The sequence below is a fragment of the Alosa pseudoharengus genome, unplaced genomic scaffold (genome assembly GCF_046254945.1).
Source record: "Alosa pseudoharengus isolate Yale_2024_CS ecotype anadromous, Long Island Sound unplaced genomic scaffold, YU_APseudo_1.1 YU_APseudo_1.1_scf_4, whole genome shotgun sequence".
Lineage (NCBI taxonomy): Eukaryota > Metazoa > Chordata > Actinopteri > Clupeiformes > Clupeidae > Alosa > Alosa pseudoharengus.
In genome coordinates this window covers 43526065-43546645 of record NW_027468774.1, presented here as the reverse complement: position 1 = coordinate 43546645, position 20581 = coordinate 43526065, and the positions used below count along the sequence as shown (strand labels likewise).

Below are 20581 nucleotides of genomic sequence, written 5' to 3'. Positions count from 1 at the left end.
GGCCTATTTTGATAACACTGTGGTCCGTCTCCATTTAATGTTGCGGCTCACAAGCTGGGTTTTCACCTTCCTACCAGTCAAGCTCAACCGTTTGCATTCCGTCTCTGACAGAAGGCCCCTGTATGATTCCTATTCTTTTTTGAGTCATCCAAGCCCCATGATAACCCAGCCCTGTTGACACACTTATGGATGTGCTCCCATGCCAGTCACCATAAAAACACCCTAGGAGCTGTTTCATGTCTGTGGAGGACTCCCCCCCCCCCCAAAACAAAATAAAATAAATAAAAAACAGTCTAGTACAGCCTCCTCCCCACAATGCAGACTTTCAATTCCTCAAGGCTTCAGAAGCCTTTATAAACAGGTCCCTCAAGAACGGCCCCCTTTTATCTCAATACAGGTAAGACTTAATGGAAGAAACCACTTACATTTTTAATATCAACAAGTATCTTCGACTGAGTGAGTATCTCATTAATAAGTGAAATTAGTAGATTAGGATTTTTTTTTTTTCAGTTCAATTCAGTCTTAATCAATTTAACCATTACATTGTGTTATGGAGGGTTGGTTGTGAGGATGCTTTTTTATTCAGATGTTTTCCTTCATAGTTCTTTGGCACATTGTATAAGGGGAGCTTTACCAAAGATCTGTCTATGAATTGTCTTTTGCCTTTAGCCACTGTATTATCCAAATTATGTGATTTGTCCACTTTCAGCAGTACCAATTTCCGAACCTTTATCATAACAGTAAGAGATCAAACTACATTTGTATTTTCATATTGCCCTTAGATAATTGTTCAGGTTATGCATCAGCAATAATACACTACATCTGAAAGATCTTGCAAGATCACTGTTGAAAATGAAAATATAAGATTCACACTTCACTCAGACACTTCAAAGCAAACTTAAAAACTTGAGATATAACTTGAAATATAACTGTATGTATATACATAACATAATTGAGTTTGTAATTAGTCTAGATGTTAAACATAATGCACTGTGAATTCCAGCTGAATATTAGTGTTCTCTTTTGGGAAGCCAATAAATCATTGGTTTTGATATCCTAGGCTGAATTAGTATTTCAGAGGATTTTAGTTGATTACATTGAATTTTAGAGTGTATAAGTTACTTTCACTCCTACGGGCTGATGTGTTAATTACCTTAGGATTCAATTAACAGTGAATTGTCCCAAGCAGGGCTGACATTTTCAACATTGTGAATTTGACAAGAAATGATTAATTAGCTTTATTGGTAGTGCCCATCTGCGTTCCGGCTGGTTTGTCAAGATAAGATGTAAATCTCCCATATTAATAATCAATTAAAGTTTAAATATTAGTTTATGATTAAGATTTGGACTCACAATTTGTTAGACATTTGATTGTTTTGAGAATAGATTGCGGTATCGCTGTCACGTCTGATCCTTTCGCATGTAGTCTCAATTCAAGTGTCAGTTAATGTTTATTTCACTCTGACATACACACACACACACACACATACACAGAGAGAGAGAGACACATACATACACACACACACACACACACACACACATACAGAGAGAGAGAGACACATACACACACACACACACACAATTGATTAGTGGTAGGACCTCAAGAGAGGCAGATCTCGAGCAAACAGCGTTCATGGCCCCGTTGGGATGGGTGGAAGGGGAGCCCCGTGGGCCAGGTGTGTGTGTTGGAGCAGTGGAGAGGCAGCGATCCGAGCCCCTGTGTGCCCTCCAGATGCTGAGGGGCAGGGCGTGCAGAAGGTGCCTGGCTATAAAGCACTACAGTGGTGGGGTCGGGGGGCAGGGCGTGCAGAAGGTGCCTGGCTATATAAAGCACTACAGTGGCAGAGACAGTTCTCCGACTCTCAGAGAGCTCAGCAATGCTTAGTACACAAACAAATGTAACAACACAGCTTGTGCTGTTCAGTAATGTGGGGTGTGTTTGGGCCTGATTGGGAGGTAACTTATATGGCTTTAACTGCAAATATATATATATATATATATATATATATATAGTTACAGAGAGATCTGGCCACTCTGTGAGTAATATAATTATTTATTAGCACAAAGAATTTAACATCTCCTCCTGTGTGTTGCTGAATGACTATCTTCAGGAGGTTCACCGCATATAAGATGCGTGCCAAACAATATTACTGTAAAATGTAAGTCATTACGATAAATGAAGACAAAGTAGTCATATTTTCTGTTCTTAAGTTAAGCACCATTAAGCCAATAGCATGGCCTATAGATATATGGTACAACATATGTGTTCTGGCCTTGAGGCCTAAAGATGCCTGGTTTCAGAACAGGAGTATATGACTTTTATGACTGTGAGACTGTGTGCGACTGTGGTAGCAGTCTATTTATACTGGTGGGGAGGAGTCTTTACAACAAGTGGCCTGTACTTTAGGACGTCCTCCCTCTCTTAGATGCACAGGGCATCCATACACAAAGGGATTTTATCTCAGGAGGGTCCCAACTCAGATCTGAACAACAGAAAATAGCTGCAGGCATGTTTTTTCCCAGCAATGACAGAGAGAGACCAAATAACACAAAGGGATTAAGGTAGTTTTTATTTAAGATGACGGGAAAGAGAATAGTATAAGTATATATACTCTTTTGATCCTGTGAGTGAAATTTGGTCTCTGCCTTTATCCCAATCGGTGAATTAGTGAAACCCACTCAGCACACAATGAACACACAGTGAGGTGAAGCACACACTAATCCCGACGCCGTGAGCTGCCTGCAACAACAGCGGTGCTCGGGGAGCAGTGAGGGGTTAGGTGCCTTGCTCAAGGGCACTTCAGCCGTTCCTACTGGTCGGGGTTCGAACCGACAACCCTCCGGTTACAAGTCCGAAGCGCTAACCAGTAGGCCACGGCTGCCCGTAATATGTATGACAAAAGAGTGATCAAACAATGTGTCACTCTTTCCCAACTACAACAAATTACAAATGTCAAAGTACAACATTGAATCAGTGCAATCTTGAATTTCTGGATCAATAAAGTATCTATCTATCTATCTATCTATCTATCTATCTATCTATCTATCTAACAAATATGAGCCAGGATGGTCGTTGATATCAGTGCCATGTCTCTTATCCTAGTCATTTGACCTCCATCCAAATTTCAGGACGAACGACCGCTTGAGGATCATGGCAGCTTCTCCAGGCCTTCAGCTCCGACTGAACCAGACCTCCAGCCCCACTCTACTCAACGCCACAGACGGCATGATGGTCAACGCCACCGCCAAGCCATTCAGCGTGTTTGACGGATGCGAGGGCATGGAGGAGGGCATTCTATTTGACCTGGCCATCCAGCTGATCAATGTCATCCTGGGGATCCCGGCCAACGTCATGGTGATTGTCATCCTGATCCAAAACCGCCGTGAGCCGTCCACCTCCGATATCTACCTTGGCTGCCTGGCCTTCATGGACGCCTACTTCGGGGTCATGACGCCCATCATTATAGCCAACATGTACCAATGGCAGAGCAAGGATGTCTGGACGGCGAGCAAGTTCTCCTACGGCGTAAAGGACACCAGCGGACCCCTCTTCCTCTCATGCATCTGCCTGGACCGCTTTGTGGCCGTCGTCTTCCCCATTGCATTCGGCCACCTCAAGCACCCCAAGTACAGAATCATGCTCACAATCCTGGTGTTTGGGCTCACGTTTGCGTATTCTGCCGCTAAGGCCGTCGGAGGCCTGCCCAACTTTGAGAAGGTGTTCACCGGCGAAGTGCTGGCCACCTTCACCTGGATGATGGTGTGCAACGCTTCCATCCTGCTGGCGCTGAAGCGCTCCAAGGGCGCCGGCAAGGACGAGATGCACCCCATGAAGAAGAAGGCCTTCAAAACGGTGCTCTCCATCCTGGTCATCATCGTAGTCAACTACCTGCCACTGGTGGCGCTCTTCCCGTTTCAAGAGCGCTACACGCCAGACGTCTTCCGCTGCTATGTGCAGCCGGTGGGCTTCGCCTTCCTGAACATCAGCAGCAGCATCCAGCCAATGATCTTCCTCTCGCGCCTGGACAAGGTGCCCTTCCTGCCCGAGGCCTGGACCAAGAGGTGCTGCGCCCGCAACCAGTCCACCAACAACGAGAAGCCCACGATCACCGCCAGCACAGAAACCATAGCAACCGTAGCATCCACCACACCTCTTTCCCCGGCCTAACCCCATACTGAACATGAAACAGCGGAACTCATAGGACACACTCAGACAGATAGACACACACATCTGAACATCATTTTCATTTTATTAATTTAATAACTTAACTTTGTTTTCAGATAGTTGTTAATTTATATGAGAACAATTATCAGCAACTCTAGCTATTTTAGGATTGAGGCCTAATATATGCTACATATCAGTACCCAAATCCTAGAGTTACTTAAGGATAAGAATATAATGTTAGTAGTAAAGACAAAGACAAAATGCCATAGTTCTGCCATAGTTGTATAACATTATGTCTAGAGTGTCATGTGCAAAATATTGCCCCTTGACTGATAGTAGAGCGTTGGTTTAGCTGGGACTTTACTGACACCATGAGGACTATTCTATGACTGCACAGAACATTTTCTGCTCTGAATTTAGTAATATGCCTATTCAATGACTCATTAAAACCCTACGACATATTAAAAATGAAAGTGCTTGTTTTGATCATTCTACTCCAGTGAAATAGACATTTTCCGAGGTAAAACTCTTAATGGTGGGTCGGTGCCTGTAGACAGCAGGGGAAACATTCTCTCTGTGAATCTGTATCTGAACTTGTGCAGTGTGACCTTTGCCGAGGGGTCACTGAACACCAGCTCCCCTCGTTCATAGTCTAGCTCGACCCTCACCCTGCGCGGCTTCTTCCTCACCAGCAGAGGGGTCACCGGAGTAGTGACCGCGATGTAGCCGCCGTCGCGGTGCCAGATGCTCCACAGGCCGCTGACGGGGCCCAAGGGCGTGACCGGCCCTTTCCTCTTCACCGACTCCCTCACCATGCCCAGCAGCCAGCTCGGGTTCTGGCCCACCTCCACTTCCCAGGTGTGCCTCCCCGACGTGTAGCCTTCGGAGCCCAGCACCTGGAGGTAGGTATCAAACCTCTCAGCGTTGTCTGGCAGAGGCTGCACCCCACCGGCCGAGAGGGTGTTCAGCTCGTCGGACACTCTCAGCATGGGGTGGGCCGTGTTTGGATCCAGGACTATGGGTGCTGACCAAAAATTAAGAGAACATTTTTGTTATTCACTGGAAAGAGGATGATTTCGTTAGCGTAGTGTAATTCCATTTCGAATTAATTCCAAAAGAATGACCAAACTGGCTGATAATGTTAATTGACCTCTCTTTAAATGATTTTCAGTCATCAACCAGAATTTAAACCACATTCCACAAACCCATATGTCAGTAAAGCACAAAAGATCTTACTGAAATAAACAATATCCAGCATCTTCTTCCAAACATTGTATTTAAGGTTGCCCAGATATTTTGCCACATCAATCAGTGCCCCCGTTAAATCCTCTGGATCGTCAACTGTACACTCTGTTCTGCAAAGACATGTATACAGTGTGTGTACAGTATATAGTATATATTTATATATATAGTATATATTTTTCTCTAAAATTTTCCTCGGGATGAATAAAGTATCTATCTATCTATCTATCTATCTATCTCTCTATGCGTATGTATGTGTATAATGATGATATACTTATACATAATATTGGCATCATGTATTGCTAATTCATTTATAAATAGTACTATATCACAGTTGGTGAATGAGGAAAAAGTTGGTCCAATACCTTTTTTCCGTGTCTTTGAAGTTCTGACAAAAAAATAAATACAAACAGATATACTGTCAACATGCAGTGTAAAATGTAAAGTGGGGTTTAGTGAATTATGTGGATCATAATGACTGCATGCAGAGTATATATATATATATATATATATATATATATATATATATATACTCTGCATGCAGTCATACAAACATAAATACAAACAGATATACTGTCAACATGCAGTGTAAAATGTAAAGTGGGGTTTAGTGAATTATGTGGATCATAATGACTGCATGCAGAGACTGACCTGCAGAAATAAAAGGTCATTGGCTGGCATCTCCTGCTCGATGAGGGTGATGGTTTGTGAGATAGATGTGATCACTTGTGTGATTTCCTCAATTTTATTCTCAATGGTCTCATTTTTCTTGTCCTTCTCCTCCCTCAGCTTATCAATCAAAATGCTCTCTTCCAATTGCAGAAACACATGCAGTTTGTTGAACTCCTCTTTGATTAAGCTCTCTGTGGACTTAGCCTGACTCTGAAGTGGAAGCAGTTAGACTGTCAGAACATGCATTGTTGTGGGCTCAATATGATCCAGAAGCACTTGTAAAGTTTTAGATAATGACTGTATCATTCTTATATAATAATTAATAAATATTGAGAGGCCCTGACTTTGGAAAGACATTTATATAGTTCTTCAAATCAAATAATATAATTATCCCATTACTCTATACATTTCTATACAATTCTATACAGTTAATTCCATCAAAATGCATACACATAAGGCTTTGTGTTTCATGGTGATGTGTACAAAATTATGTGGAAATATTCATACGATACAAAGCTGTCCAGTTTGTTCCCAGGTTTCTTTGTTCTTTTTCATGGTTGCCAGTCTCTCATGCAGCGGCTTCACAGCAGTCTTCAAAACATCCTGCGAAGCAAAGAGAATACCTGAAGATTACCATTCAAACATTCTATGTGATATTATATCTTTATTACACAAACTATATATTTATGGAAATTACTGTATGTGCACAATATGCTCTTAAGACAGTGCAGCCTAGTGGTCAAGATGGTACTTTTAAAATGCAAAAATAAGGAACTACCGGTACATTGAATGCATTACAAGGAATGGTAAATCAAATATTTCTAGTATACAGAATATTTATATCCCTCTGTCACAAGTTCAGCTTTTGACAGCATTACATGCAAATTGTTGAATGTATGTCATGTCACTTTTGAACAGTGGTTACCTAATTTTAACATAATATGTTACACTAGAAATGATAGGCACTTCTCAAACATCAGTTGGTTTAGACAGAAATATTTGCAATATCAATTTAATCATTTAGTCATTGGAATGCCATAGAAATAACATAGGCCTAGTACCCTTTCTTGTACTTTCAATACACTTCAAAACTCTTGTCAAGCATGTCAGACAGACCTTGTACATCTGAACAGCCTCCTGTGTGGAGCAGAACTTGTGATCCCTGTGTTCCACGGTCAGACAGTCTACACACACTGGACGCTTATCCTCCAGACAGAAGAGCTTGAGCTGCTCGCCGTGACGACTGCACAACTTTGACTGCACCGCCGTCCTTCTCTCGCTGTCCTCCCTGAAGCCCGCGCACAGGTTCCGTAAGGCCAGGTTGACCGGGGGACTGTCCGTCAGGGACACGTTCCGGCACACGGGGCACAGCCTTTCTTTGTTGTCCACCCAGTATCTCTTCAGACACTCCTCGCAGAAGCTGTGGCTACACGTCAGGACCACGGGCTCCGTGAAGATGTCACAGCACACAGGACAGGAGAGGTCCTCCTCTGGTAGAGGCTGATACGCCATGACTACAGACTGACATGAGGAATAACACACAGTCACAAACACAAAATCACTGCATATCATGGAGAGATTGTGGGGCAGTTATATATCACTGCTATCGACTTAACAACTTATCCTAGTTGTGCCTTTATTCACATGTGCGCAGTAAATAAGGCCACAACTAGAATGAAGCCACAGACAATATTGACTAGAAAATGTGAATGCAAACATGTTGTCCATTTGTGTGTCTATTGGGTCATCAAGATATTTAATTATGTGTCCCTGATTAGAAATTAAGAGGAAATTGGAAATGAGATTGAGATGCCTAAGCTTGTGAAACCATGCCATGAATGAAACACTGGAAGGATATAATTAGTGGACCTAAATTTCTTGGACCATGATTTGTATGTTTTTTTTAATAATCAAAACATAGCCAACCACTTTTTCAAAACTGTTTCAACAAACTTGACTTTCATTTGAAACTTGACTAACTTTTAATTATCTTGAGGTAAAACCATATCTCCGTAACTAAGTGAATGTCCTGATGGCTACACTTGGCTCCTTGGTCTGCATATACATTTCACACTTCAGCACATATTGTTTGTTATGAACATTAAGTGTTGCATTAAAATAAGCTGAAACAGTGTAAGATCTTAAATAGTGTTGCATTAAAATAAGCTGAAACAGTGTACAAGATCTTAGATGGGCCGTGGCTGAGATACAAACGTTTGCACACCAGGCGAAACACCTTTTCATACACAAACCTTTACACAAAGCGCAGGCGCCTACCTCGAGCTAGCGGCTAGGCCATTAAAAACACACACACGTGAGACTCAGACCCAGAGGCCATCTCTGAATTATGAGGTTCCACAACACACAAATACAAACCAAAGGTTATCAACATATTCTTACCTGAAGTTAAAACATACATGTAAACTTACCTGATGTGATCAGTTGGGGCAGTGTGTTTGTGTAAAGTAACGCTTGATTCTGCTGACTGCGTTCACTCATACTGAAGTGCTTCCTCATAAATGCCGCCCTTCCTCTGTGGCCTCTATCTATGAGCTGATCTTTGCCCCGACAAACAAACCCAGGTGGCTGATCAGGTTTCTCCACATACTTTCTTTTGCCACTTTTGTCTACATAGAAAATTATTTTACAATTGGCAATTGAAGAAAAAAGGAAGTAAGATTTATTAACAATACAATTTATTCTTAAAATGAACTTGACAATGATGCAATGAGTTTATTCCCTTATTCAATGTTTGTTTGACAAGAAATGCATAGACCATTGTCAAACACAAACATATGATATACATTAATATGAATACGACTTTATCTAAAACTGTCAGAGGTAAACAGCCTGGTATCCACATTCTAAACTCCTCTGGTAACACTTGCTGGTTCTGGTAAAATCCTCAAAGGGTGTTTACTTTGTGTGTAGAAATATGGCAAGACAGTCTCCTCAAAAGTCTGCGTGAACGTGTACAGGGTGACGCCCTCCTCTGAGTCTGTGAAAGACAGCTCCCCTCCCTCCCAGTCGAGCTCAACTTTAATCTGCCTGGGCTTCCCGTTCAGCGTCAGAACAGTCGGCGGTGACGTCATTGCCCGGTACACGCCGTCTCGCAGACACAGTGTCCAAAAGCCGTTCTCAGGTCGGGCCGAGATCTCGGCGCTGCGCTGCACCGACCGGTAGGCCAGGCCCAGGATCCAGTCTTGGTTGCCGGTGCTGTCCACCACCCAGGAGTGCGTCCCGGCGCAGAAACCCGTGGAGCACAATGCCTCCGCGCTCATGTGGAAGCGCTCCGGGTTGCTAGGGAGACGCGGCGCGGGACTCCTGTGCTGCAGGGCAGTGAGGTCATCTGAGAGACTGAGACAGGGGTGGGCTGTGTTTGGGTCCAAGATCACAGGAACTAGGACACAACGAATGGTAAAAAGGTTAGCCTACTCCCTTCCTGTCAGACCCTTAACTGTCCTATCACATTAAAGGCAAAAATCCCCAAAAAATATACTTCCTGTTCTTCCAGATAGAGCCAACAACAAAGAACTCTCTAGTTCAGCGTGGTTGGGTCACAAATACTGAACAAAAACATCACATTTTCACTTCCTGTAGCAAGTGGTGAGTAAGTGTTTCAGTCCTCACTCACAGTGTGGAGCAACACTCCTCATCTTCTCCCAGACCCTGAACTTCAGGTTCCCCAGGTGTTTGGCTTCATCCATCAACAACCCTGAGGCCAACTCCATCTCTGGCTCGGAGCACTGGACTCTGTGGAACTCACATGGCTTTAATATTCACAGGCACTGGCATATAGTGTAATGGGTAACTGTATAAGAGCTGAGTGAGAAACTGAACTGAACTGAGTGAACCATGTGAAATGCCCTTACCTCTCCATAGTTGCTTTAAATCTCTGTGAACATAGTCAGACAATGAGCAATGGTAAATAACTTGTAGATTCCATCAGAATGAAAACAAAAAAACACAGAAATGATTGGTTTTAAAGAGACCATGTGTGCATAGATTCAGGGATAATTATGGGTTGGCTTGGCCACCACACAAGCAGCTAATTAGGAAGACAATAACACATTAAGGGACTTACTAAATCAAAGCTTCTTTATACACCATAACTGTCAACATTTAGCTTTCCAAAAACGGGAGATTTTTTTTTCGGGCGGGGGGGGGGGGGTGTCAGTGTTTGTACAGGATCAGTGTTTGCATATTGAACATGTTTTATACACGTGTTTCAACACTGCATTTCGGTCGTTGCTTTTACCTTACCATTACCTTATGCATGCCAGTTATGTAGGCTATCCACCAGCTGCCTGCCTGCAGCCTACCAAACTCCAAAGCTGATTGCTGTCAGATTTGGTTCCGAGGACACAAGTTCAGTGTATCAACAACACTCAATAACAGTTTATGAAGTTTGAAGGCCATGCAAATTACGGGAGTTTTTCGGGAGAAATAACAAAACGGGAGGGTGCCGGGAGATGACCTTGAAATACAGGAGAACCCGGGAAAAACGGGAGTGTTGACAGGTATGTTATACACACCCAGTTATAGGCTGTTGGATGGAATACAAAAGAATGGTATAAGGATTTGTGTGTTCCCCTTTCCATATTCTCTGTATGTTTTCTATGTTAGTCGCATTCTATGGTCATATAACATTGAAAAAATAATCTGTCCTATTTGCCTTGAGTCCTAAGCAAGTGTAAACAGATGGAGCAAAACCACAGAGATCTGGCAACCGAACCGTGTCTGTGAAACCCAGGCACTCACTTGCAACACAGTCAAGTCATTAGCTGCCACCTCCTGCTGAAGGCTCCTGATGGTCTCTGAGAAGGAGTCTATCGTCTCAGCGGTGGACACGGCCTTCTCCTTAATCGTGTGGAGCCTGGCCTCCTCTTCCTTTCTCAGACTGGACAGGGCGGCTTTCTCCTCCTCAAACAGAAACTGGTGTAGTTTCAAAAACTTGTCTTTGATCCGCTTGCTTATTGACTGGGCCTGAAGCTGAGAGAGAAACACCACAGTCTCAGTATAAACAGGTTGTTCACATGGCACATGCAATTAATGTCAATGAAGATGGGGTAATTACCTTAATGTGCTCAAGGGTCATGTCTACGTTGGATCGCTGTTTATTAAGGGCAGCTAGCTGGTCCTGCAGGGTTTTGAGAGCAGCCTTCAGCTCAGCCTGCGAACCAGATGAATTTTTTTTTCTTCAAAGCCAGATTCCAGATATCTCTATTTAAAGACCTGCACTTCACTGATAGATCAATCATAACTTTTTCACAACACACATTGTTAGTAGGACAGTTTATAAAAGAAAAGCACTCTTATTTTTAATCCAGCTCAAACTTTGTATTCTATTTATAGACATGCATTGTTTTTTTTATTAGTTCAATTATCAAACACAGATGTCATAAAACAAAGAAACAAAACAGATGATTTTTTTGATGTAAAAACAACTTGAAAGGAATGCAGCTCTACACCTTTGTGTGGTTTAGTATTTTCTCTCCAGTGGTGCTTTGCCAATATGCCCCATGATAATGTCAAAACAGACTTGATTAACAGCATTCTGCAAGCCTTGTGCTCCATATAAGGACAGAGACAAAGCAGAGTTAACAGAAACAAAGGCAACACGTGCGATAGAGCACCTCGCTGTTACAGAGGTTCAGCTACATTTCTATCTCACTCAATTGTATGTGTGTGTGTGTGTGTGTGTGTGTGTGTGTGTGTGTGTGTGTGTGTGTGTGTGTGTGTGTGTGTGTGTGTGTGTGTGTGTGTGTGTGTGCGTGTGTGTGTGTGTGCGTGTGTCTTACCCTGTAGTCGACGGCAGCTTCTTCCAGTGGCAGGCACTCATGGCCCTTGTGTGTTTTGGACGCCTGGCACACGACACAGATGGGCAGCTGGTCCTCCTGGCAGAACAGCTTGAGCCTCTCCCCATGCTGCGGGCAAAGCTGGCCGGCCTCGCTGGCCTCCCTCCGCACCCTGTCCTGTGCGAAGGCCTCGCACAGGTTCCTGAGGGCCAGGTTGGCAGGGGGGTTGCGTCGGGACGACCGTCTCCGGCACACCGGGCAGCTACGAGCCCCCGAAGTCTCCCAGTAGCGCTGCAAACACTCCCGGCAGAAGCTGTGGCTGCATGGGAGAAGGACGGGGTCCCTGAAGATGTCACAGCACACAGGGCAGGAGAGGTCCTCCTCTGGTAAGGACAGCCCAGATGACATTCCACCGGTCCTCTTCCTGACCACTTTCAACGCAGACGCTTACTTCAGGGGTTGTGGAGCAGCTGACTGCGTGTAGCTGCCTGTCTCTCCGCTGAATTTACTACCATTGTCTAACAGAGGATGTCTTTTGTTTTTTTTTTTCTCTCCCAAAGTGACCCCTCCTCTAGTCAGCCTGCCAGTGCCTCAGCCTATGAAAGCAGCTACACAGAAGCCAGTATGACAACATTGTCAGCTGGTGTCTAGAAACAGGAAGACAAAGCTGATTGGTGCTAATGGAGGTGTTGGGAACCAGTTTTGTTTACAGTGAGATGTCCTGATGTGTAATTACGGGCCCTGCTTCTAATGCCCTTTCATACTGAAAACAGTCATTTGCAGGAGCAAAATTCTAGATTGGACTTTCCCACACTTTGCTAAGCTATAGCATATATTACCAGATACTTTAATTAAATAAATTAGTGCCTGCATATGTAGCACATTTTAAAAATCATAAACTTTTTAACTGACAAAAAGTTCAGGGGCTGGTAAGGTAACATTTGAGTAATTTTTAAAAAAAAGGACATTATTTGATCATTCCTGGCATTTACAGTGTTTTACAAGAGTACAACCAGTCATTGTTTTCATGACTGCATCCTCACAACACTGCCATTCTTTTCTCTTTTTTTAACTGTAAGGGCTGATGGATTTCCCTTCCTGAAGTAGAACCTCACCCTGATCTAAAGTTAGGTTTTCCATGAACAATGCCCATTTAAAGAGCCAGGTTAAACCCAGTTCCTGTGTGGCATTGGCAGTCATAAGTAGCATGAGTGGTCTTAGCCTGTGGGAGGAATAGCCACACAGGAAAGAAACAAAGGCCAAAGGCATCTGTTGCTTCTATTCATGAACTCTACAACCAAAAAATAATGATGAAATCTGTAAGAAGTGCTATTATGGCATCTTTATGATTAAAAATAATAAAGTTATAGCCTAGAAATCTATACGCACCCTAGCGGCAGCATATGTAATTTGCAGCCAGGGTAGTCTAGCAACTCTCCGTTGGATTGCAGGAATTAAACTTCGATCAGGCCAATCACATCGTGTATAGAGTCGGAGGGCGAATTCCCTGCTACTTGAAAACAAAGAAGATGGATGCTGCTGCTGGTGAACAGCGTGGCGCGAGTTAAGCTTTTTTTAAGTTGGCAAAAGTTTGATAGCGCTATCCTATTGTGTGCAGAGGGAATTTAAAGGTTGTATCAGTGATTGCAGGCCAAAAAAAGGCCCAAACATAAATTATCACATTTATCAAATCTTTCCTAATGATCCGCTACCTGCCTGCCCCATAAGCAGGCCATCAAAAAAATGTGCCTCTGTAGGCAGCCTAGGCTCTGAGATCTGCACACAAAAACAATTGCTACCAACAAGTGTTGCCAACCACTCAAAGGCAAAATAAAGTGTTCCAACCAATAACCGACGAGATGCGCGTTCAGGAGAGTTTCAATTGCACGGGAGGGAGGGGGAGGGAGTAGCAAGCTAGCTCTCTGTTTTGTTTGAACGTCAACAGAAGTGACTTTACCCCGCCATCGTTGATACAACCTTTAAAAGACAAGCGTTTATCCCGCCCCTCGGATTGAGGACTGTGAATGGTGAGTTCCCAGACCCTACATCTTGATGTGGGTCTGGCTCATCAGGCTAGAAGTTCTACACTTTGGCGTCACTTGACGCACGTCAGATGCCGCCAATGGATGTTGGCCTTAAGAAAAGGTATTGGACCACAGGCTGTTCCAGGACTTCACCTTGAGTTTCTTTCCTATTTGCTTATATAGCTGCTTTATTTTTTGTGTCCTATTCCATACTTCCATCTGTCGTCCTTTGTAATGTTTGTAGCCTCATTGTAAAAGCACCCTAAACTACCTTGTGTATTAAAAATGCTGTAAGTATATAACAGGTTCTTTTCTCTGCAGGAGGTGCCAGTAAGAGTGCCCGTGCCCGTGCTCTATCAGTTGTGTAAGTTGCTAACAACACCAGGGAGAAGAAGCTATATTTGGTCCTCCTCGCTCCGGCATCCTTTGGTGCTCTGCCTCGAAGCACCATATTGATCCTTAAGACTAACGGCTCTCCCGTCAGGCCTACACAGACAAATTAGTCATTACCTTAAGTGGGGAGAGGGTCAGTGTTATATAAAGTACTAGAAAGCAATACTTGAGTAAAAGTACAAGTATCGTACTAGAAAAAGACTTTGGTAGAAGTGAAAGTTACCTTTTAGAATATTACTTAAGTAAAAGTCTTAAAGTATCTGATATATACTGTACTTAAGTATCAAAAGTAATTTTCTGATATTTAATGTACTTAAGTATTTGAAGTAAAAGTAAAAAGTAAAAAGCAAGCGGTTTTATTTTGAACTTTTATTGTGAACTTTATTTTGGCTTTTTTATAGTAAAGCATAAAGCATATTCAGGGTTCCCAGGTTAGGTTAATCTCACTCATCAAGAAATTTCACTTTTGTATGAACTTCAGGTAAAAATGAAAAATAAATAACTTATTTCTTTTTTTAAAAAAATGACCTGCTTGTAGGGAGAACATGTTGGTCATGTAGTATGAGCATTTCTAGGGCTTACTCCCCAGGTCACCATCTCACTCTCACACACACACACACAGGCCACCTATGTCCAGCAGCTACTAATATGCCAGTCATTAGTTGAAACTGAAAAGGTGTCTGTTCATCTTCAAAAGAAGCTGGTTTTCAAAGTTGCCAGAATTCAGTGCCCGGGAGTTTCAGGCCCAAGACCGGCCCACGTTTTCCATAGTGGTGGAAATTGGATAAATGAAGCAACATTTCAGCTATTACTATCCTGTAGTTTTTATTAGTACCATGGTTCAACAAATGTGTAAAGGTTATATAATAATTCACTTCAACTGAGAAGTTAACAAAAAATATTCCACTATTCCACAAGTTAACAAAGAAAGAAAGAAAGAAAGCATTTGAAATGTAGCCTATCCCATGCTTCCACAGAGGCATATTGAACTAATGTTTAGGCTACATGTTTTTTGCATGGGTAGGCTATATTGTTGTTTGGTGATTTAGCCTACTCCTTTACTACACCCTCTTCTGAGCAAACAAGGCATATAGGTTTATCATGTAGGGTAATTGCTCTTTCTTACATTAAATAACTTTAATTTATCCTCTCTACTTGTCCCTGTAGTCATGGCCTTCTCATCACTAATTTCGGGCTCATCATTTTCAGTGGTTGGTTTCGACTGGTTGATCTTCTGCTCAGTCTCTCCTGGCCTCTTTCTACCATCCATTCTTCCTGACGCTTGTGTCTAGCCTACTGTAGGGCCGGCTCAGCTATCGGTATCTGAGAAAACTTTTGGAAAAGACGGGCTATATGGACCCAACCAACTCTTTTTGGGAGGGGAGAACTCCCTCACGTAGGCTACAACCCATGCAAAGGCATTGGTGTCATGCACAGAATGCGGAACGTGTCCTACTTTAAGAAAAGATAGACTAACGTGACAAATGTCAATATTTTTTTCCTCGACCAGTCCAAAAGTGAAGCGGCCCACTGGGAATTCTCCCGATTACCCACCCCGGGCCTGATTCAGTCTTACTCTTCCTGGACTGAAGACAAGTCCTGCGATGCTAAATAGCCTTTCACAGGCCGCTGAGGCAGGTAGCGGAGTGTTCAGCTACACAGAAAGCTGCCAATGTACAGAAACATTTCTTGTAAATACGGCCACGGGTGTATGACCTTCTCTTCACCACTACCCTGTTCACTGAGTTCACCACTATCGTCGGGGTGGTCGTCTATGATAACGCGAGGTCCTCCACTAGGTGCTCCTGCTCGTGCTTCCATGGCGGTTTCAGTTGTGCGTCCTCCTCTCTCCTCCTTTAACAACAAACAAGCGCTGAAATAGAGCGCGGAGCGTGCATAATGCAATCTAGGAGCAGTGATTCGCTAAACCTCCCTTATTGCAGTCACATTTCTTCTAATTTTATGTTTTAGTAACGAGTAACGAAGATGCTTAGTGGAAATATAACGGAGTAAAAGTATACATTTTATCTAAGAAATGTAGTGGAGTAAAAGTGAAAGTTGACATAAATTTAAATAGTGAAGTAAAGTATACGTGAAATGTCTACTTAAGTACAGTAACGAAGTATTTATACTCAGTTACATTACAACACTGGAGAGGGTCACAGGGATGGATTACTGCACGGGCCTACCGGGCAGGCCCAGGGACCCAAGGGGTCAGGGGGCCCTGAAGCCCAAGCCTTTGCATGGAATCATTGCCTCAATATCAACAAATCAGGATGTAGGCTATGAATCTGATTGAATTTAGTATTGGCCATCCCCAAAATCCACCAGAATACAGGAAATCACATCAAACTAATTAAAAATGTTCTGGGGGAGGACCCCCAAACCCCCCCTCCCACATATATGACAATTAGTGGGGGGCCCTTAACACATCTGGAGGGTCATCATAGCTCTAAAAATGGAAATATTTAAGGTAGAATTCACTAACCACAACCTACCCTCAGATCAAAATAGAAAAACAGTAAAGTATGGCATTGACCATACAAAATCCGATGCATAAAATGCAAAGAATGAACCAATGAATGAATAGAAACATTTACTCCAAGCCAAGCACGCCAACCAAAAAGGCCTTCAGTAAGCTACACTGGGTCACTTGCACAGTCATGTCTCTTTATTTTGCCTTTCTGTGACAGATGTTAGCGCCACTGTAACCTTGAGGCTTAGCATTGATATGAACTTGCTGAACCCTTACTACAGTAAGGCTAAAAAAAATACTCCAACCATCTTATTATATAAACCTTTGGCACAGCCATTTCATAACGTAAACGCACATCAAACCATAGTTCCATCCCTCCGGAGCATGGTCTCCTAAATTACTATGTGCAAATCACAGCATCCTATCCGGTGTCTCCACGAGCCCAAGGACCTCCTTCTCTCCTCCGGTCCTTGGTTACCATGGCGATGACGTCATGTTGCACCACGGATTCGGCCCAGTCGTGGCGAGAGAGGCGGGCGCAATCTCTCCAAGCGTATGGGACTCAAGCCACGGAGAGAGAATAGGCGCATTCCAGCTGAGACGCTTTGTGCAAGCTGTTTTTAAGTCTCTTGTCCACGCGAACATCTTGACTTTTCTGCGGCACCATGCGCGAAATCGTGCATCTGCAAGCCGGCCAGTGCGGTAACCAGATCGGTGCAAAGGTAGGCTGAAAGACCGCGTTTTTGTGTTGTTTTGTGTTTTTTTCTCGCAAAGATGAGCTGCACGGGGGCGTGATCACACGAAAAGCCGCTACTCAGGGCAAAAGCTATAGGTAGCCTAATCGGCCCATAAGAATGTTCCAGAATTCCAATGCAAGTAGGCTATTGGAAGTTTCAGACAAGATTGAAATGAGAATTTAGCAGAATTAGGTAGGAGACAAGTGTAGATTTAGCCTTTTCGATGAAATAAAAGTAGCCTAATGGTTCATCCCACTTTAAACAATGGGAAGGTGGAAAGCCTGAAAAGACACCCGTTTTTTATACAACCAGGCAATATTGGTCATGTTGGCCATATTGTCTTTGCGTGGTTGTGAGTTATATGATAATTGTAGCATAATTACAGCCCAATATTTATATCTACCAGTTATACAACACTCTGAAGGAATCAGGGAGATCAATTGCATTGTTATTACATGAGTAAGCATCCTTTTGCAGAATGACCAATTTTCTCAGGGTTCAATCGCGCGCAACAAAATGAACAGAATAATTGGGGGTTTACATGTTTTTAAATCAGGAAAGAGAAAATAGTAACTTAAAGCTTATAGTTTATATGAACATGGGGAAACCTCGAATATGCTTGGGAGTCTTTTGCACCATCCATCCCCCACTAAAGGACAGACAGTACCATTCATTTGTAGGCTAGTCATCCATAAACGTATAATTTGCTCAAACATTCGTGCTTTTCGGTTGGATAATCCTGCAGCATGAGGATTTTCGATTTTTGCATGCGAGTATGAAAATACAGTATGTCCTAATCTTCTTCCCTTTCCCCCGTGGCGTCCGCCTTTCCTCTCCTCCGCCTCAGTTCTGGGAGGTGATCAGCGATGAACACGGCATCGACCCAACCGGCACATACCATGGAGACAGCGACCTCCAGCTAGACAGGATAAGTGTTTATTACAATGAGGCCTCAGGTGTGTACATTTCTTATTGCATGTTTTTCTTTTCTTTTTTTGGCTTAAGAATCAACTAAATTAGTGAATAAATTAGCTATATTTATGTGTCGTCGTCCTCAATTCCTGTAGTATTTTATATTTTTGTTAACTTACTTAATATTGTTATTTCGTTTAAAAAGATAAATAGGTATATTTTAAGAACAGTTATGTTATGCTAGAAGGGGAGTAATGGTAAATATCTGTGTCGGTCCTGTCAGGTGGGAAGTATGTTCCTCGTGCCATCCTGGTGGATCTGGAGCCTGGTACCATGGACTCTGTCCGATCGGGTCCCTTCGGTCAGATCTTCAGGCCCGACAACTTCGTCTTTGGTGAATAATGGCACCTTTCTCAAATACCCTCTGTATTCATTTCAGTTGATATCCATTTAAAATGACCCACTTACAGAAATTGTAAAAAAAACCCACAAAGCTTTGAATCTTCTTTAAGTCTTCAGTGAACATGATACATAGGCCTTAGCATGCCCTAGTGTCTCAGTGATGATTCAGTTTTAGTAATAGTTCTAGTTGAATGCCCAAGCCTTCATTTGTGTGGAATAATGTTCCATATCATAGGCCAGAGTGGTGCTGGAAACAACTGGGCCAAGGGCCACTACACTGAGGGAGCTGAGCTGGTTGACTCTGTCCTGGATGTGGTGAGGAAAGAGGCCGAGAGCTGCGACTGCCTGCAGGGCTTCCAGCTCACCCACTCCCTGGGCGGTGGCACTGGCTCGGGCATGGGCACCCTGCTCATCAGCAAGATCCGTGAGGAGTACCCCGACCGCATCATGAACACCTTCAGCGTGGTGCCCTCGCCAAAAGTGTCAGACACAGTGGTGGAGCCCTACAACGCCACACTATCCGTCCATCAGCTGGTGGAGAACACCGACGAGACCTACTGCATCGACAACGAGGCCCTCTACGATATCTGCTTCCGCACTCTCAAGCTGACCACGCCCACATATGGCGACCTCAACCACCTCGTGTCGGCCACCATGAGCGGCGTCACCACCTGCCTACGCTTCCCTGGCCAGCTCAACGCTGACCTCCGCAAGCTCGCCGTCAACATGGTGCCCTTCCCTCGCCTGCACTTCTTCATGCCCGGCTTCGCCCCCCTCACCAGCCGAGGCAGCCAGCAGTACCGCTCTCTGTCAGTGCCTGAGCTGACCCAGCAGATGTTCGACGCCAAGAACATGATGGCTGCCTGCGACCCACGCCACGGGCGCTACCTCACAGTGGCCGCCGTCTTCCGCGGCCGCATGTCCATGAAGGAGGTGGACGAGCAGATGCTCAATGTCCAGAACAAAAACAGCAGCTACTTTGTCGAGTGGATCCCCAACAACGTGAAGACCGCCGTCTGTGACATCCCCCCACGTGGTCTCAAAATGGCCGCCACCTTCATCGGTAACAGCACCGCCATCCAGGAGCTGTTCAAGCGCATCTCCGAGCAGTTCACCGCCATGTTCCGCCGAAAGGCCTTCCTCCACTGGTACACAGGCGAGGGCATGGATGAGATGGAGTTCACCGAGGCCGAGAGCAACATGAACGACCTGGTGTCCGAGTACCAGCAGTACCAGGATGCCACCGCCGAGGAGGGCGAATTCGAGGAGGAGGGCGAAGAGGAGGTCGCCTAAATCTCCGCTCAACCAGAGTTCCACCCCTCCCCCCATCACTCCATCCTAATTCCATCCTTCGGCTTTCCTCCATGGGAACAGATGTCCCCGCCATAGTCCCCTCAGTGAACTTCATTCACAATCATGTTTACTCCCATTTAATAAATCTTGATGTTTTGCAGAATTTTGAACTTTCTATTTAATTCATCATTGTGTTTTTGTATGTTGTGAATGCACTGCTGCACCACATTGCCCACTCATTGCCTTGCAATAGTGAAAATCAAACTATTTTAACTTTGAAGCCTTCAGATTTGGATATGTAACAACTGTCCATGTGAATCTGATTAAAGGCTAATTCTAAAAACAAAGCCTTTTGTGTTTTATGTATGTTGATTTAATTATAATTTAGTAATAAAATAAATGTTATTACACCTTTTAATAGAAAACAGTTGAAATGTACATCTCACATAGGCAAACTGTAATTGTTT

General features: G+C 43.7%; 4 protein-coding genes across 10 annotated transcripts; 2 read left to right on the top strand and 2 right to left on the bottom strand.

The window, feature by feature from the left end:
- Positions 1–3025: 3025 nt before the first annotated feature.
- LOC143102703 (G-protein coupled receptor 183) lies at positions 3026–4180 on the top strand. Its single transcript, XM_076266476.1, has one exon. It carries the CDS (start codon positions 3152–3154, stop codon positions 4166–4168), a length of 1017 nt encoding a protein of 338 aa, XP_076122591.1. The 5' UTR covers positions 3026–3151; the 3' UTR covers positions 4169–4180.
- A 50-nt stretch (positions 4181–4230) lies between these two features.
- On the bottom strand, positions 4231–8641 carry LOC143102701 (nuclear factor 7, ovary-like). The gene is made up of 7 exons (XM_076266467.1): positions 8509–8641; positions 7196–7600; positions 6587–6682; positions 6059–6289; positions 5773–5795; positions 5402–5520; positions 4231–5189 (listed from the first exon to the last, which is right to left on the bottom strand). The coding sequence occupies exons 2-7, from the start codon at positions 7589–7591 to the stop codon at positions 4657–4659; spliced, it is 1398 nt and encodes a 465-aa protein (XP_076122582.1). The 5' UTR covers positions 7592–7600; positions 8509–8641; the 3' UTR covers positions 4231–4656.
- Positions 8642–8746: 105 nt separating this feature from the next.
- LOC143102700 (zinc-binding protein A33-like) lies at positions 8747–12648 on the bottom strand. Its single transcript, XM_076266466.1, has 6 exons — positions 11881–12648; positions 11157–11252; positions 10841–11071; positions 9952–9974; positions 9714–9832; positions 8747–9479 (listed from the first exon to the last, which is right to left on the bottom strand). The coding sequence occupies exons 1-6, from the start codon at positions 12283–12285 to the stop codon at positions 8944–8946; spliced, it is 1410 nt and encodes a 469-aa protein (XP_076122581.1). The 5' UTR covers positions 12286–12648; the 3' UTR covers positions 8747–8943.
- A 4787-nt stretch (positions 12649–17435) lies between these two features.
- Positions 17436–20114, top strand: tubb4bl (tubulin, beta 4B class IVb-like). 7 transcript variants are annotated; one of them, XM_076266475.1, is made up of 5 exons: positions 17436–17492; positions 18355–18463; positions 18703–18813; positions 19057–19136; positions 19995–20114. In XM_076266475.1, the coding sequence occupies exons 1-5, from the start codon at positions 17436–17438 to the stop codon at positions 20112–20114; spliced, it is 477 nt and encodes a 158-aa protein (XP_076122590.1). The 7 variants fall into 7 exon arrangements, with proteins under 7 accessions (XP_076122590.1, XP_076122589.1, XP_076122588.1 ...); XM_076266474.1 differs by having other exon boundaries at positions 19057–19179; positions 19906–20114; XM_076266473.1 differs by having other exon boundaries at positions 19057–19373; positions 19875–20114.
- Positions 20115–20581: the final 467 nt, after the last annotated feature.